A 16,388-nucleotide genomic window follows, 5' to 3' on the forward strand; every position below is an offset into this window, starting at 1 on the left:
CAGGCCTTTGAGCCTCAGGCCCAGCCTCCAGGCTGCAGGGCCTCTCAACAGCTTTTATTGCTTCCCCACTGGCCCAGGGCCCTCCTGCACCTTCAGTCCCTTCCCAGGCTGTGTGCTCTGGATGCCTACACCACAGTCCACAGCAGCAGGGATTCCATGGAAGCTGACAGAACCCTGAGCTCCCTGCTTGTCCCAGCCTGCTCCCTCACGTGCCCTGAGGGTGAAAGGCTTTGCAGAATCAGGTCTGGTGCTAGCCTGGGCTTGCTGTTTGTTGGAAAGAGCTGCTTAGTCAGCTTCTGGAGGCTTCCCAGTGCCCAGAGGGCTGTCTGCCACCCTCCTGTGAACAGATGAGGGTTCCTGAGGACTGTGATTTCTCCCTTAGATAAGGGTGACTATGGTCAGGAACTATAATAACTAAGTGTATACCAACAATCCTAGCCCAGATCCCCACAGTGTACAAAAGAGAAAGTTGGGGCAGGAATCTGCTCAGGATCACAGAGCAAACAGATACATATGTGACCCAGAAGAGTTACACCCTGCAACTCTGGCTTTCCTTGACCCCTTCCTCTCTGGATCAGAGTTCAAGACAGAAAGGTCAGGTTAGGACTGGAGTGAGAGAAGCAGAAGAGGCACCTGTTCACAGGAGGTAAAAAAAAAAGAAAAAACCAAATTCTACATAGATAAGCCAATTAGTCCTATTCCCATTGTAAAGATAGAGAAATCAAGACACTCAGTGAAAGAAAGGCTCTTCCTCAAAGCCCTATGCTGAGCCAGAGGGAAAGCCATCCTGGAACGTTGGCTTATTGTTGCTAAGCTAGGGCTAGCTCCAGACACATAAAGAACATGCCCTTCTGGGCTCAAAGGCCTTGTCAAATCAAGTCCCAGCTCTTCCTGGCCCCTCCCACAGGACTCTCCCCTTTAGTCCCACCCTCAAAAAGAGCCCTTTTCTCAGTTAGGTTGGCATCCTGGCATTCCAGAACACGCCAGGTGGCTACGCCTCTACATTCTCACCCATTTCCTTCCAGCTGCCAGGCCTGATCAGGCAGCCTACTGCAATTGCTCAAGTTCCTCTCTCCCTTTTTGGGATATCAAGGATCTCCCCAGGGAGCTGGTGACCCTCCCAGAAAAAAAAAAAAAAAAAAAAAAAAAAAAACACCTTCCCTGGATCATCCCTAAATGGACTCTTAAGTCTCTAGATGGGGAACATCTTCCTCACTCAGCCCAAACCCAGACTTTGCAGTTGCAGTAGCACTAGTGTCCCCTCCCAACATCCCATCCTGAAGGCTGCAGCTCTAGATCCCTCAGGAACCACTAGGATTCCCAAACTGAAGACTAGATCTTCAGGGAATGAAGAGGCACTGCCCAAATCAGGGGTTGATGAGGAGGTTCAAAGGACAGTCTGTTCCAATGCTTGGAAGTATGCCTGGCCTCCCATTTAGCTGTGTGACCTTGGGCAAGCCATTTAACCACTCAGGATTTGTTTCCACAGTTCTGCAACATGAGAATCACATGTTCAGATTACTTCTAAGGTCTTTTCAACTTGGTCATTCTACTCCACACCTCAGGGTGGAGCTGAAGGGCAGTTGTTCAGCCTGCAGACAGCTCTACCTTCCTCACAGGTAGTACTTAGCTGAAAATTGCTTTCTTTGGAGCTACCTAAGCTCCAAAGTCCCTAGAGATCTTCTCAGCCTTGAGTCTGAACCCACATTTACTGAGTGCCTACAGAATACTAGGCCCCCTGCCGTGTACTTGATATACATTGTCCCTTTCAATCCTCACCGTAATTCTATGAAGTAGGTGCTACACCCTGTATATTTCCATTTTACAGATGAGGAAACTGAGGCTCGGGGAGGTTCAAAACACTTACTCAAAGCCAAGGCTAATAAATGGCAGAGCTGCCATTCAAAACTAGTCGATGGGGTTCCCACTCCCGGGGTCCCATCTTCCCCACCTAGGACTCCTGATCAGGAGTCTCTGCGGAATAAAGAAAGAGATAAACCCCTGTACACCCGGCCCCAGGCTGGCGAGGGAGAAGGGGGCAAGCTCAGCCAAGTCCAAACAGCAGCAGTTCCCGGGAAACAGCGTGTAAAATAGGAGGGCAGGCACCAGGACTCCCAGAGCATGGGGCCCAGCCCTGCAGAGGCCGGACCGCGCGGCCAAGCTCCCCCGAGTGGGGCTACCCGGCGGCCCAGCACACCCACGCCCATACTCACCGAGGCGGTGGTGGCGAGATTGCCGGCGGAACCCGGGGTCCCGGGAGGGCCGGGGTCGAGGGCTGCCTCCGCGGGCTGGTCGGAGCGCGAACGGCGGGGGCGGGGCCGGCGCTCTCGGGGCGGAACTTAGAGAGGAAACAGCCCAGATCCTCCGCTGGCTCCTCCCCCGCTTCTGGAGACCCCCGACCCCCGGCTCTCCCCCTAAATCTGACGTGTCCTCCAGCCATGCTCTACAGCCTGAGTCTGCCCCCAATAATTTCGGCTGCGTGAGGGCAGCAGGAAAGGCTCTGGACACCTGGGTTTAGCATGTTGGATAGGCCACCTTGTCGCCTTACCTCTCAGCTGCGTTCCATCACCTGTTGAAAGAACACAAAATTAATTCAATAGGGGCCCGATTTCTCTTTCTCATCCGCCCGTTTCTCCCGCCCTGCACCTCCATTCTAACCGAATTATCCAGCTTCGCCCTTCTAAAACATTAAGCCAGTTTCCTCCCAGCCTTGGCGCCCTTCCCCTAGACTTTGCTTGCCAGGACAGTTGGGAACATTTCAGCAACGGGAAAGGCACCTTCGCAGGCAGTGAGACCCGATGAGGCCCATCCCAAAAACTCTGACCTAGTGCTGTTCCCGCCTTTGATCAGGAGAGGGCGCCCTGTCTGTTCCACATAAGGAAGAAAGAGGATCTCCAGCCACCAGCCTTGGGTCTCCCCACAATGAGAGGATCGATCTCCAAAAACCAGCTGCCAGAGTTCCCTCCGTACCCTGACCCTGACTGACCCATAAAACAACTAGAGGGGACCCCTGGTTCCCTTTGCAAAGACAATCCTACCCCAACAGGGAAGGAGGGTGAAGGGACCAAGAATCCCTTCTGCAGGCACACTGTGGGGTTGTCAGAGCACCTGCAGCAGGTGGAGAGCCTCTAAGCTAGCCATAGCTACCATCACACTTTCCCACTTTAATCCTCACAGCAATAACATATTCTTAGCACCCAGTATGTCCCAGGCACTGTTACTTTTCATGTTATCTCATTTATTTCATCCTCATAAAAACCCTGCAAGGTACTTTTATTTATTTATTTATTTATTTATTTATTTATTTATTTATTTATTGAGACGGAGTCTTGCTCTGTCACCCAGGCTGGAGTGCAGTGCTGTGATCTCGGCTCACTGCAACCTCGGCCTCCCGGGTTCAAGCAATTTTCCTGTCTCAGTCTCCTGAATAGCTGGGACTACTGGTGCATGCCACCATGCCCAGATAATTTTTGTATTTGTAGTACAAACAGGGTTTAACCATATTGGTCAGGCTAATCTTGAATTCGGTGATCCACCCACCTCAGCCTCCCAAAGTGCTGGGATTACAGGCATGAGCCACCGCATCCACCAGTAGATACTATTAATATCCTAATTTTACCAATGGAAAACAAGGAAACCAAGTTACCTACTTACACAGATAACAAATGTCAGAACCACGAGTCAAGTCTCATTCCTGAAATAATTCCCATAATCCACTATATGCTGTTAATGCCACTTGGTATTTGTTGATTAATTTGCCAGAGCTCTTTTTCATGCATTCACTTTTGTTCATTCACCCAGCCTAGGCCCTCTCTGTGACAGGCCTCAGGCGAAGTAATGATGGAGGACCCAGAGATACCTCAGTTGCACTCTAAGGGGCTCTGAAGTCTGGAGAGAGTGTGTACTCAGTGTGTGTCTTATTCTAAAAACGATTTTTCACCAGGCGCGGTAGCTCATGCCTGTAATCCCAGCACTTTGGGAGGCCGAGGCGGGTGGATCACGAGGTCAAGAGATCGAGACCATCCTGGTCAACATGGTGAAACCCCGCCTCTACTAAAAATACAAAAAATTAGCTGAGCATCGTGGTGTGTGCCTGTAATCCCAGCTACTCAGGAGGCTGAGGCAGGAGAATTGCCTGAACCCAAGAGGCAGAGGTGGCGGTGAGCCGAGATCGTGCCATTGCACTCCAGCCTGGGTAACAAGAGCGAAACTCTGTCTCAAAAAAAAACACTATTTTTCTTGATTTTGAATTCTCCCCTATCCTGCTCTTTAAGATCCAGGGCAAATGGATCGGTAAAACTTTGCAAAAAGAACCACTTCTCTCTAATTTTGGCAACTAGATTCAGGTTTTCTGCTTTGGGGCTTCATGTCATCCTCTTTGTCTAGCCCCAAACCAGGGGTGTCTGCTCCTGGCCATTGTTTCCTATCTTAACACCCTGTCTGTTCTGTTGGCCTTAAGTACCATTCCCTAAGGCTGGGTCCCCCTCCCTGCCTCTAGACCACCCCCAATGCCCAAATCTTGAGATGCTCTAATTATTTAGACTAATTCTTTAATTCTGTAGTCCCAGCTATTCGGGAGGCTGAGAGAGAGGAATTGCTTGAACCCAGGCAGTAGAGGTTGCAGTGAGCCGAGATTGCACCACTGTACTCCAGCTGGGCGACAGAGCAAGACACCGTCTCAAAAATAGTAATAATAAAATAAAAATACAAAATACAAAAATAAAAAGAAAATATGTGTTGGACTGATTTAATGGAACTAGGTTTTGAAGAATGGGCAGTATTTAGACAGGTAAGCAGAGATTGAGGAATTCCTAGAAAGGGGACAGAGTGAGCATGGCTAGGGTAGGTATAGAGGCAGGGACATAGACTGCTAAAGACATCCAGCTTCAGACCAAACTCTGCCACTGCCTCCTGGGAAGCTTTAGGAAAATCACTGCTTTTCCTGGGTTGAGGAGGAGTTATTCTTATTCTTCTCAAAGATCTTTTTCATGACCAAGACATCCTTCCTGGATGGTTTTAAACCACCCACCCCCAGCTCACTCATCTTGCTCTAGCACCACTCTGACTCAAATAGCAATTAAATCTTCCCCTGTTCATCTGCTTGTTTCTCCATTCATCTAGCCTGGAATGTTCGCTCTTCCTATCTCCATCTCAGAAAACTATTCTTCCTGTAAAGGTATTTATTAGCATGATACTTTGGTAAGTTAAGAATGCATGTGGCTGGCTGGGCACAGTGGCTTATCCTGTAATCCCAGCACTTTGGGAGGTCAAAGTGGGCAGATCACAAGGTCAGGAGTTCGAGATCAGCCTGGTCAACATGGTGAAACCTCGTCTCGACTAAAAAATACAAAAATTAGCTGGGCGTGGTGGTGGGTGCCTGTAGTCTGAGCTGCTAGGGAGGCTGAGGCAGGCGAATCGCTTGAACCCAGGAGATGGAGGTTGCAGTGAGCTGAGATGGCACCACTACACTCCAGTCTGGGCAATAGAGCAAGACTCTGTCTCAAAAAAAGAATAAAAAGAATGCACATGGTAATTGCTAGGGAGATCATTAAAATAATACTAATAGAAAAAGAGAATTTAACTTTCAAACTGGTATAGTAGGAAAAATGAGCCGGGTGAGGTGGCTCACGCCTGTAATCCCAGAACTTCGGGAGGCTGAGGTGGGCGGATCACCTGAGGTCTGGCGTTTGAGACCAGCCTGGCCAACATGATAAAACCTTGTTTCTACTAAATATGCAAAAGTTAGCCAGGTGTGGTGGCACACGTCTGTAGTCCCAGCTACTAGGAAGGCTGAGGCATGAGAATTGCTTGAACCCAGGAGGCGGAGGCTGCAGTGAGTCGAGATTACGCCACTGCACTCTAGCCTGGGCGACAGAGCGAGACTCCATCTCAAAAAAAAAAAAAAAAAAAAAAAAAAATCTGAATATACCAGTAAATTCATTAAATGCATTAGACTAAATGCTCTCATTAAAAGCCAAAGGTATTCTCACAGGAATTCTAAAAATCCAATTAAATGGATTTACAAACCTCACTATTCCTTACCAAGTCATAGGAAAATAAAGGAATCAACATTTACTGAGTGCTTACTATGGGCCAATCCTGTGCCCAGTCCTTTGCAAATTCCATTATCTTTTTGATCTTCACAACCACTTTACGAAATACAAAGTATTGGCTGGAAGTGGTGGCTCACATCTGTAATCCTAGCACTTTAGGAGGCTGAGGCAGACAGATCACTTAATTAATGTCAGGAGTTCAAGACCAGCCCGGCCAACATGGTGAAAACCCGTCTCTACTAAAAACACAAAAATTAGCCAGGCATGGTGGCAGAAACCTGTAATCCCAGCTACTTGGGAGGCTGAGGAAGGAGAATTGCTTGAACTCAAGAGGCAGAGATTGCAGTGAGCCAAGACTGCACCACTGCACTCTAGCCTGGGTGACAGAGTGAGACTCCATCTCAAAAAAACAAAACAAAACAAAATACAAAGTATTGTGCCCATGTCATATACAAGGAATTAGGGCACAGAAAAGTTAAATAACTTAGGCAAGATATAAAAAGTAGCAGATCTGCAACTTGAACTTAGCTCTGACTCCGACTCTGCTGCTCCTCTGGAAGGAAGTCTCATCCTTCCATGATTCTGCAGTCCTTACAGGTCTGTCTCCCCGCTAAGCACCAATCCTTCACAGCTGCATACAGTGAGTTCTCAGGTCATGTGTACAAGACTGGGGCTCCTAGGACAAAGCTGGACTTTCCTTAGCTCTGTCTTTCTTGGCCAGGATAGTGTTGAGCTGTGGACATCTCTGGGCTCATGATGTCCAGGACAAAGCTTGGCTCCAAAAGGGTTTGTAAGCATGCACTGATCTCCTTGACTTTAGAATGGAAGAAGGAAGATGATGATAACCCAAAGGAGTGTCATCAGAATTTAGACAGAGTAGGAGTGGGTGGGAAGGAACTCGGGGCTTCACAAAGATGTCGTTCCCCAGCCAGGAATCCCGGGAATGATGAGCCATGGGCCGCTTGCCTACCAAAGTACCCAACAATACATCTTTAGAAATCACAAAAGTCGCCAGGCGCGGTGGCTCACAAATGTAATCCCAACACTTTGGGAGGCCAAGGCAGGTGGATCACCTGAGCTCAGGAGTTTGAGACCAGCCTGGCCAACACAATGAAACCCCATCTCTACTAAAAATACAAAAAATTAGCTGGGTGTGGTGGCATGCACCTCTAGTCTCAGCTACTCAGGAGGTTGAGGCAGGAGAATTGCCTGAACCTGGTAGGTAGAGGTGGCAATGAGCTGAGATCATGACACTGCGCTCCAGCCTGGGCAACGGAACGAGACTCCATCTCAAAAAAAAAGAAAAAAAAGAAATCACCAAAGTTACAGGAAATTCTTCCCTAGAGCATTCCTCATTCAGTACATATTCCTCCAGTCTTTCCACAAGTATGCACTATTTTCCTGCACACCTACTTGTACTTTGGACTGAATGTACTCACTTGTTCACTCATTCAAGACATTTCTTTCAGAACCATTTTATAGCAAAAAGAAAAGAAATGAAAGAAAAAAAAGACATTTTTGAGTCCTCTTTCAGTGTCAGAATCCATGTCTTAGAATATTCAGAATGGGAAAATGGGAACTCAACATTTTTTATTTTTTATTTTTTTAAGAGACAGGGTCTTGCTATGTTGCGCAGGCTGGAGTGCAGTGGCTATTCACAGGCCACTAACACTAGTAGGTGATCCCACTACTGATCAGCATGGGAGTTTTGACCTGCTCCGTTTCCGACCTGGGCCAGTTCACCCCTCCTTAGGCAACCTGGTGGTCCCCCACTCCTGGGACGTCACCATATTGATGCCGAACTTAGTGAGGACACCAGATCAGCATATCGCAGTACAGCCCAGAACTCCTGGGCTCAAGCAATCCTCCCACCTCAGCCTTCCGAGTAGCTGAGACTACAGCCGCGTCCAGCAACATTTTTATTTTTATTTATTTATTTTGAGACAGAGTCTCCCTCTGTCACCCAGGGTGAGGCTGGAGTGCCGTGGCGCAATCTCGGCTTACTGCAACCTCCGCCTCCTGGGTTCAAGTGAGTCTCCTGCCTCAGCCTCCCTAGTAGCTGGGATTACAGGCGCGTGCCACTATACCTGGCTAATTTTTGTATTTTTCATAGAGATAGGTTTTGCCATGTTGGCCAAGCTGGTCTTGAACTCCTGATCTCTGGTGATCTGCCCATCTCAGCCTCCCAAAATGCTGGGATTACAGGGCTCAGCCACCGTACCTGTCAACATTTTTTTTTTTTTTGAGATAGAGTCTTGCTCTGTTGCCCAGGCTGGAGTGCAGTAGCATGATCTCGGCTCACCGCAACCTCCACCTCCCAGGTTCAAGGGATCCTCCTGCCTCAGCCTCCCAAGTAGCTAGAACTACAGGCACCTGCCACCACACCCAGCTAATTTTTGTATTTTTAGTAGAGATGGGGTTTCACCATATTGGCCAGGCTGGCCTCAAACTCCTGACCTTGTGATCCACCTGCCTCGGCCTCCCAAAGTGCTGGGATTACAGGTGTAAGCCACCGCGCCTGGCCCCTGGCAACATTTTTAAATAATGCAAACAATATCATTTATTGAGGCCTTATGTGTGCCTGGTTCTATGCTAAGTGGTTTACATGTATTCTCTCATTTAATTCTCACTACAACCCTGTGAGGCAAATACGGTTGTTATCTCCATTTAACACAAAAGAAAACTGAGGTTCAGAGGGGTTAGGAAATTTGCCTTTTCTTTTTTTTTTTTTTTTTGAGACAGAGTTTCACTCTTGTTACCTAGGCTGGAGTGCAATGGTGCGATCTCAGCTCACTGCAACCTCCGTCTCCTAGGTTCAAGAGATTCTCCTGCTTCAGCCTCCCAAATAGCTGGGATTACAGGCATGCGCCACCACACCTGGCTAATTTTTTGTATTTTTAGTAGAGACAGTGTTTCACCACGTTGGTCAGGCTGGTTTAGAACTCCTGACCTCAGGTGAGCCAACCGCCTCAATCTCCCAAAATGCTGGGATAGGTGTGGGCCACTGCACCTGGCCAGAAATGTGCCTATATTTCTTAATTAAATTAAATTAATACAATTGAATTAGATTAAATCCGCATCCAGATTTAAACCAGGTGGCTGATTCAAAGTCCAACACTTCTACTATTCTCCAACTGAAGAAAATAATTCACTTATTCATGCACCAAATATCTAATGTGCACCTACTGTGTACCTTGCCTTAGGGACACCAAAATAAGTCAGTCAGTACAGGTGAGTCTTAAAAATAATTGGATTTGAAGATTAAAGGGTAAGAAATCAAAGGTTCTGGAGGGCAGTGATGAAGCTACTGTAACTATCCAGGGTGAGTTAATGATTTTCTAAAGTCCAGCAAAGGCAAGGGAGAGTGGTTGTAAAGGAGGGGTGTTTTGAATGGAGGAGTTGGGGGAAGGTGGCTGCAGTCAGATGTTCAAAGTAACTTTTCTATTTGGCCAACCATATATTGATTTTTTTCTTCCTTCAAGTATCTACTGAGCGCCTACGATGTACCATGTTTCTTACACCCACTATCTTATTCCATCTTTACAACGCCCCCCTTTTTTTCCCCCGACTGGGTCTCCCTCTATTGCCCAGGGGGGAGTGGAATGGCTATAGTCACAGCTCACTGCAGGTTTAATCTCTTGGGCTCAAAGGATCCTCCTACCTCAGCCTCCCAAGTAGCTAGGACTACAGGCGTGTGCCACTGCATTTGGCCTTAGCTAATTTTTTGTATAGGTGGGGACTCACTATGTTGCCCAAGGTCTCAAACTCCTGGGTTCATGCGATCCTCCGACCTTGGACTACCAAGTGCTGGGATTACAGGCATGAGCCACCACTCCCAAACTCCCATTTTTTAAACAAATAAATCAGTTATCTCGAATCCCTTGCCATCTCCTTAAACCCAGAGGGATTTAAACTCATTTACATGTTGGGTAAAGCCCATTTCGATTTTGCATTGATGTTCCACAGAGATGGTGATGGAGGTTGTTGTTGTTTGAGATTGCTCTGGAGTCCAGTGGCAGGATCTCTGCTCACTGCAACCTCCACCTCCTGGGTTCAAGTGATTCTTGTGCCTCAGTACCCGAGTAGCTGGGATTATATGTGCCCACCATCATGCCTGGCTAATTTTTTATTTTTAGTAGAGATGAAATTTCACCCTGTTGGCCGGGCTGGTCTCGAACTCCTGGCCTCAGGTGATTTGCCCTCCTCGGCCTCTCAAAGTGCTGGGATTACAGGTGTGAGCCACCAGCCTAGCCAGTATACACTTTGTTTTCTGAGCACAGCTCCTGCTATGAGGCTCTGTCACTAAAGAGGTCTAGTTTCTAGGAAATACCCACCTACCTTTCACTCTTGTAATATTAGGCTTCTGCTCTGGGCTAGGCCCCAGGAAGACTCCAAGAACCCAAGGCACAGAAAAACCAGAGAGTAAATAATAGGATACAACGTGACAAGGCTGTAACAGAGGCCTGCCCAAGCATTAGTTCAACTCGCTGGGAAAGCTCGGCAGAGGTACAGAGAAGACCCATTCTTTAGGAATACGTGAGTTCGGCTAGGTGCGGTAGCTCATGCCTGAAATCCCAGCACTGTGGGAGGCCGAGGCGGGGAAGTGGGAGGACGATCACCTGAAATCAGGAGTTTGAGACCAGCCTGACCAATATGGTGAAACCCCGTATCTACTAAAAATACAAAAATTAGCTGGGTCCCATCTCAAAAAAAAGAATAGTTCACCGGGCGAGGTGGCTCACGCCTATAATCCCAGCACTTTGGGAGACCGAGGCAGGTGGATCACTTGAGGTCAAGACTTCAAGACCAGCCTGACCAACATGGTGAAATCCAGTCTCTACTAAAAAAACAAAAATTAACTGGGCCTGGCGGGTGCCTGTAATCCCAACTATTCGTGAGGCTGAGGCTGGAGAATTGCCGGAACCCGGGAGGCACAGGTTCCAGTGAGCCTAGATGGCACCACTGCACTCCAGCCTGGGCGACAAAGCGAGACTTCATCTCAAAAGGAAAAAAAAAAAAAAGAAGTAGGGGGTTCTCCCTTGCGCTGGGAAAGACGTTCCAACAATCCTCATTTGTACTAGGCCCTTTGGTGGAGCATTCCCTTTGGGCATCTCTAATGCTCCTAATGTCTGTTCTAGAAATTCGGGGAAGGAAAGAATGTGCTGGGGCAAGCATGGGTGAGGAAAGAATAGGGTCAGGATCTAGGCCCCTGAAGCAGCCTCAGGCAAACTCTTTGGACAGACAGATCTCCCGGGAGGGTCCTCAAACTCTGCACGTGGTCTGGCCAGGAAGTGCGGGCAGAGAGACGAGAAAGCCTTCCCAGCAGCGCCCGCGGACCGGGGCAAGGAAAGGGTCGAATAGTTACCATGCCATTCTGGGGCCGTCCCTCTCATTGGCCCGAGCTCCCGCAGCCCGAGTCTCAGCGCTCCAAGGCAGGGGGCGGAGTCTCTATGTTGCGTCACCACTCTTCCCCACATCCCGCCGGTGCTTCCCAATCTAGCCACTCACAAGCCCACTTAGAGAGGCCCTGTGTGACGTCACGACTCACTCCCGTCAACCGCGGCGGCAAGGGGGCGGGACCCCGCGGCCCTCTTACCTCTCCTCCCCTGTACCTCCCCTAACTCCTTGTGCTCCTCCCCTTCCCTCTCGCCCCTTCCACCCCCGAAGACCGCCCTCACGTTCGGTTTCAAAAGACGCGTTGCCCAATGAATAACAGGGCCGACCCAGAGTGGCGGCCACGTCCACCAATGCGCGGACGGTGAGGGCGGAGCGCCTGCAGCGAGCCTCTGACGCCGGGAGGCGTGTGACGCAGTCGGGCTCTCTGCGCGCTGCGCCGGAAGCGGTGGTCGGTAGCGGTGGCGGTGGCGGCGACGGTTTCGTGGGGGCCGCGCGCTGCTCCGTGAGCGGCGGGTGGCGGACGGGCCTGGGCCCGGATTCCTGACATTTCCCCTCCCTCACAGAACCGCGGTAAGTCGGGAGCCCGAGATGCCGCGGCCGAAACCGGCAGGCTCCTCCTCCTTTCCGGGCGGGCGGACGTGCGGGGCGTCCCAGGGCCTCTCCGCGCCGAAGTCTCGCGCCGCGGCGCACACCTTCTGGCCTGAGAGAGGGGCGGGGCCCAGGACCCTGCGTCTCGGGGGCCCGGCTCTGGAGGCCCTGGGAGGGAATAGACATCGGTGGGATCTAGGCCTGGGGGTCTCCAGTTGCAGCCCACGCGAGTGGGCGTCTGTCTGGTTGTACTCATTCATTCGTTCGGCGGTGTTAGGACCCCTCGGTGGGCTGGACTTTACGGAGTCGGCGCCTTAAGACTCTGAATATGGGCAGCCCCGCACTTCCTTGACCGTCATGTGGGGATGGGCTTTATTTGCTTTGGTTTCTCCTTAAGGGAAATGGGCACCTCGAGGATTAGGGTGAGTCTGAAGTTTGTTAGATTTTTAAGCTAATATCTAAGAATAGGAGTCGGTTCGGAGGAGCAAAAGGTTCTTTTCTGTTTTTCCACATGTTCCGTGTAAACCCAGATGAGGAGAAAAATGGAGTTTCTGGATTACTATAGCCATAAAGAACTTAAAAATTGTTTAAGTCAATCCTCCTACCTTACATCGCGGTTCTGTCGATGGGGAAACCGAGGTCCGGAATAACAGGCAGGATTAGCCAATGCCAGATCTCTGACAGTCTAAAAATTTTCCTACTTGGATGTTTCAGTCTCCCATTATTAAGAATTACCTTTAGAAAGTCGGTGCGGATGAATGTTAGGTAGCTGGACGTAGATGGAATCTTCATAACGTTTTCCATTTAGTTGCTACCAGCTCTGTTTACGGAAGGTGGAAGCTTCGTTAGTAGTATCCTAACCTAGACCTCGACAACTAAACTTAGAGGATGGTTAAAGAATGTCAGTGATGCTATGTATTGGAAATAAATCGATAAAACTACAAGCCATTGTTGGCCTTTCTAAATCTGAATTTTTTTGACTTGTGTCAGCTGCTGAGGACTCGCAGTCAGCGATTTATAACAGTACTGGAATAGAAAGCAGAAAATACTGACAGGAATACTGACAGGACTTAGAATGCTAAGCAGAAGTCCGTTTGTAGTAGTTGTATCTTGGAACTCATGGCTCCGTTCAGGTACAGAATTCATAGTGAAGTATTATAGTAGAATAAGGTGAGAAAACAAAACTCCATTTTGGAGGAAGAAGCTATCAGAAAGAAAGAAAGAGAGAGGAAGGGAGGGACGGAGAAAGGAAGGGCAGAAAGGAAGAGAGCAGTGATCATTCCCTCTGACAGTCTTAGAAATTCAGGAAGAAGCTCTGGTTAGTTAACTGGGTTACAGAATGTTTACCTGGTGGAGGAAGTTAGGGTATTTAAAAACCAAAACTAGAGATTGGACAGGATAAAGGTACTGGGAAGGCCGGGTGCAGTGGCTCATGCCTGTAATCCCATCACGTTGGGAGGCCGAGGTGGTCGGATCACGAGGTCAGGAGTTCCAGACCAGCCTGACCAACATGGTGAAACCCCGTCTCTACTAAAAATACAAAAATTAGCCCAGTGTGGTGGTGCATGCCTGTAATCCTAGCTACTCGGGAGACTGAGGCAGGAGAATCGCTTGAACCTAGGAGGCGGAGGTTGCAGGGACCCAACCAAGATCGCGCTACTGCACTCTAGCCTGGGCGACAGAGCGAGACTCCGTCTCAAAAAAAAAAGGTACTGGGAAATACTTGGGTAAAATGATTGTTTTTGACTTCTCAGATTTGATGAAATTGAATTAGTTGACACTTTCGTCTGTTCACATCATTTGCTCTTGTTTAGATGACAAAGCATAAACTCAAAACCAGTAGTTCAGGGGAGAACTGTAGTCTAAACATTTAGTAAAGCGTGAACAGGGTATGTTTTCTGTGACATTTTCTCAGTTCAAGCATCTTCTGGGAAGCTTTTCTTGGCATTCTCTCCTCTGCAAGCTTCCATGACATCTATTTGATAATTCTATTTATAGCACCTATCATTTGTATTTTAGCTGTTTTTTTTTTTTTTTAGTCTGGTAAAATGTTTTTGTCTTTGTAGTCCAATTGCCTGCCACATAGTAGGCCCTCAATAAGTGTGTTTACTTGAATGAATAGACAAATATGGAGGAGTTATACCTAACAGAAGACAATAGAGAGATCTGTTTATATGTTATGTGATAGTCCTCTGTTTATATGTTATGTGATACTTTGGTACCTGACTTTATTTATTTAATGAGATAGGTTCTCATTCTATCATCCAGGCTGGAGTGCAGTGGTACAGTCTTTCAGTTCACAGCAGCCTTGACCTGCTGGGCTCAAGCAGTCCTCCCACCTCAGCCTCCAAAGTAGCTGGGACCACATGTGTGCACCGCCATCCACAGCTAATTTTTTTTTTTTTTTTTTTTTTTGGGTAGAGACAGGGTTTTGCTATGTTGCCCAGGCTAGTCTTGAACTCCTGGGCTCAAGCCATCCACCCACCTCAGCCTCCCAAAGTGTTGGGATTACAGGCATGAGCTACTGCGACCAGCCGGTACCTGACTTTATGTCTACTACATCTTAGATAAATAAGAGCAAGTAGAATTTTTAGGGAACCAAATTTACAGCTTTGAAAAAATTAGCCATTTTTTTTTTGTAATGTGATTTATGTGGTGGTAGTTAACCTAGAAAGTAAAGGATGATGGTCCTAATGTTTAATTTGCAATAAAGAGATTATATGTAGTTGTGCGATTTGTTGAACAGTTAGGGGACTGAGAAATTCAGAGATTTAATGATAAGTATTGGCCGAGTGTGATGACTCACTCCTGTAATCCCAGCACTTCGGAAGGTTGAGGCAGGTGGATTGCTTGAGCCCAGAAATTCAAGACTAGCCTGGGCAACAAAGGGAAACCCCGTCTCTACAAAAAATACAAACATTAGCCAGGCACGGTGGTGTGCACGTGTACTCCCAGCTACTCGGGAGGATGAGATCAGAAAATCACCAGAGCCTGGGAAATTGAGGCTACAGTGCCATGATTGCACCACTGCATTCCAGCCTGGGCAACTGAGTAAGACCCTGTCTCAAAGAAAAAATGAAACAGTAAGTTTTAGAGGCAAGGTAGGTGAAACATTTCCTGAGAACTTGGTGTATTCTTTGTGTTTGAAATTGACCCTAAGTATTTGGCATGGTATGGCTCTAGAGAAAGGTTTCTCAGCTTTGGTACTTTTGACACTTTGGGCCAGATAATTATTGTGGGGGCTCTGTTGTATATTGTAGGATGTTTAGCAACATCCCCAGTCTCTGTCCATTAGATACCCATAACACTTCCTTTGCAGGTTGTAACAGTCAGGAATGTCTCAAGAAATTGTCATTACTGCCCTTGATTTAGACTACTACTCTAGTGAAAACATATAAAATATATTATTAAAGTCATACTTTGGCTTCATGTTTGTTTGCATTGCATTTTATTTTATTTTATTTTATTTTTTTTGAGACAGAGTCTCGCTCTGTCACCAGGCACCAGGCTGGAGTGCAGTGGTGCAATCTTGGCTCACTGCAATCTCCACCTCCTGGGTTCAAGCAGTTCTTCTGCCTCAGCTTCCTGAGTAGCTGGGACTACAGGCGCGTACCACCATGCCCAGCTAATTTTTGTATTTTTTAGTAGAGACAGAGTTTCACTGTGTTGGCCAGGCTGTTCTCAAACTCATGACCTTGTGATCTACCCGCCGCAGCCTCCCAAAGTGCTGGGATTACAGGTATGAGTCACTGCGCCCGACTGCATTTTTTTTATTTAATTGAGACAGAATCTTGCTCTGTTACCCAGGATGGAGTGCAGTTTCTTGATCTTGGCTTATTGCAACCTCTGTGTCCTGGGCTCAAGCAATCTCCTGCCTCAGCCTCCCAAGTAGCTAAAACTACAGGCTCACGCCACTATACCTGGCTAATTTTTTGTGTGTGTTTTTAGTAGAGATGGGGTTTCACCATATTGGTCAGGCTGGTCTTGAACTCCTTACCTTGTGAGCCACTGTCCCTGGCCTGCATTTTGTTAAAATAAATAATTGGTGAAAAACTTTTAAATTTTTTTTGCGAGGGGAGTTCACCATGTTGGTCAGGCTGGTCTTGAACTCCCAACCTCAGGTGATCCGCCTGCCTTGGCCTCCAAAGTGCTTGGATTACAGGCGTGAGCCACCATGCCCAGCCTGGAGTTTCACTCTTGTTGCCCATGCTGGAATGCAGTGATGTGATCTCAGCTCACTGCAACCTCTGCCTCCTGGGTTCAAGCAATTCTCCTGCCTCAGCCTCCCAAGTTGATGGGATTACAGGCGCATGCCACCACACCCAACTAATTTCGTATTTTTTCTTTTTG

General features: G+C 48.0%; 2 protein-coding genes across 11 annotated transcripts in view; one reads left to right on the top strand and one right to left on the bottom strand.

The window, feature by feature from the left end:
- Window positions 1–11,669, bottom strand: part of PGAP2 (post-GPI attachment to proteins 2) — a 28,623-nt gene extending 16,954 nt beyond the window's left edge. For 2 of the 8 annotated variants that reach the window (XM_064365244.1, XM_064365241.1), the window contains exons 1-2: window positions 11,419–11,497; window positions 2,214–2,569 (exon numbers count right to left, since the gene is read on the bottom strand). In XM_064365244.1, the coding sequence (XP_064221314.1) occupies window positions 2,214–2,440 (227 nt within the window). In that variant the 5' untranslated portion in view covers window positions 2,441–2,569; window positions 11,419–11,497. The other 6 variants (XM_012456842.3, XM_012456839.3, XM_012456841.3 and 3 more) reach the window with 6 other exon arrangements.
- Window positions 11,670–11,861: 192 nt separating this feature from the next.
- Window positions 11,862–16,388, top strand: part of NUP98 (nucleoporin 98 and 96 precursor) — a 114,711-nt gene continuing 110,184 nt past the window's right edge. For all 3 annotated transcript variants that reach the window (XM_064365245.1, XM_064365246.1, XM_012456849.3), the window contains exon 1: window positions 11,862–12,020. The gene's annotated coding sequence lies outside the window, so the exon portion shown is untranslated. The remainder of the gene's footprint in view (window positions 12,021–16,388) is intronic.

This window comes from Aotus nancymaae, unplaced genomic scaffold (assembly GCF_030222135.1).
Source record: "Aotus nancymaae isolate 86718 unplaced genomic scaffold, 86718_ANA_hifiasm-v0.15.2.pri h1tg000059l, whole genome shotgun sequence".
NCBI lineage: Eukaryota > Metazoa > Chordata > Mammalia > Primates > Aotidae > Aotus > Aotus nancymaae.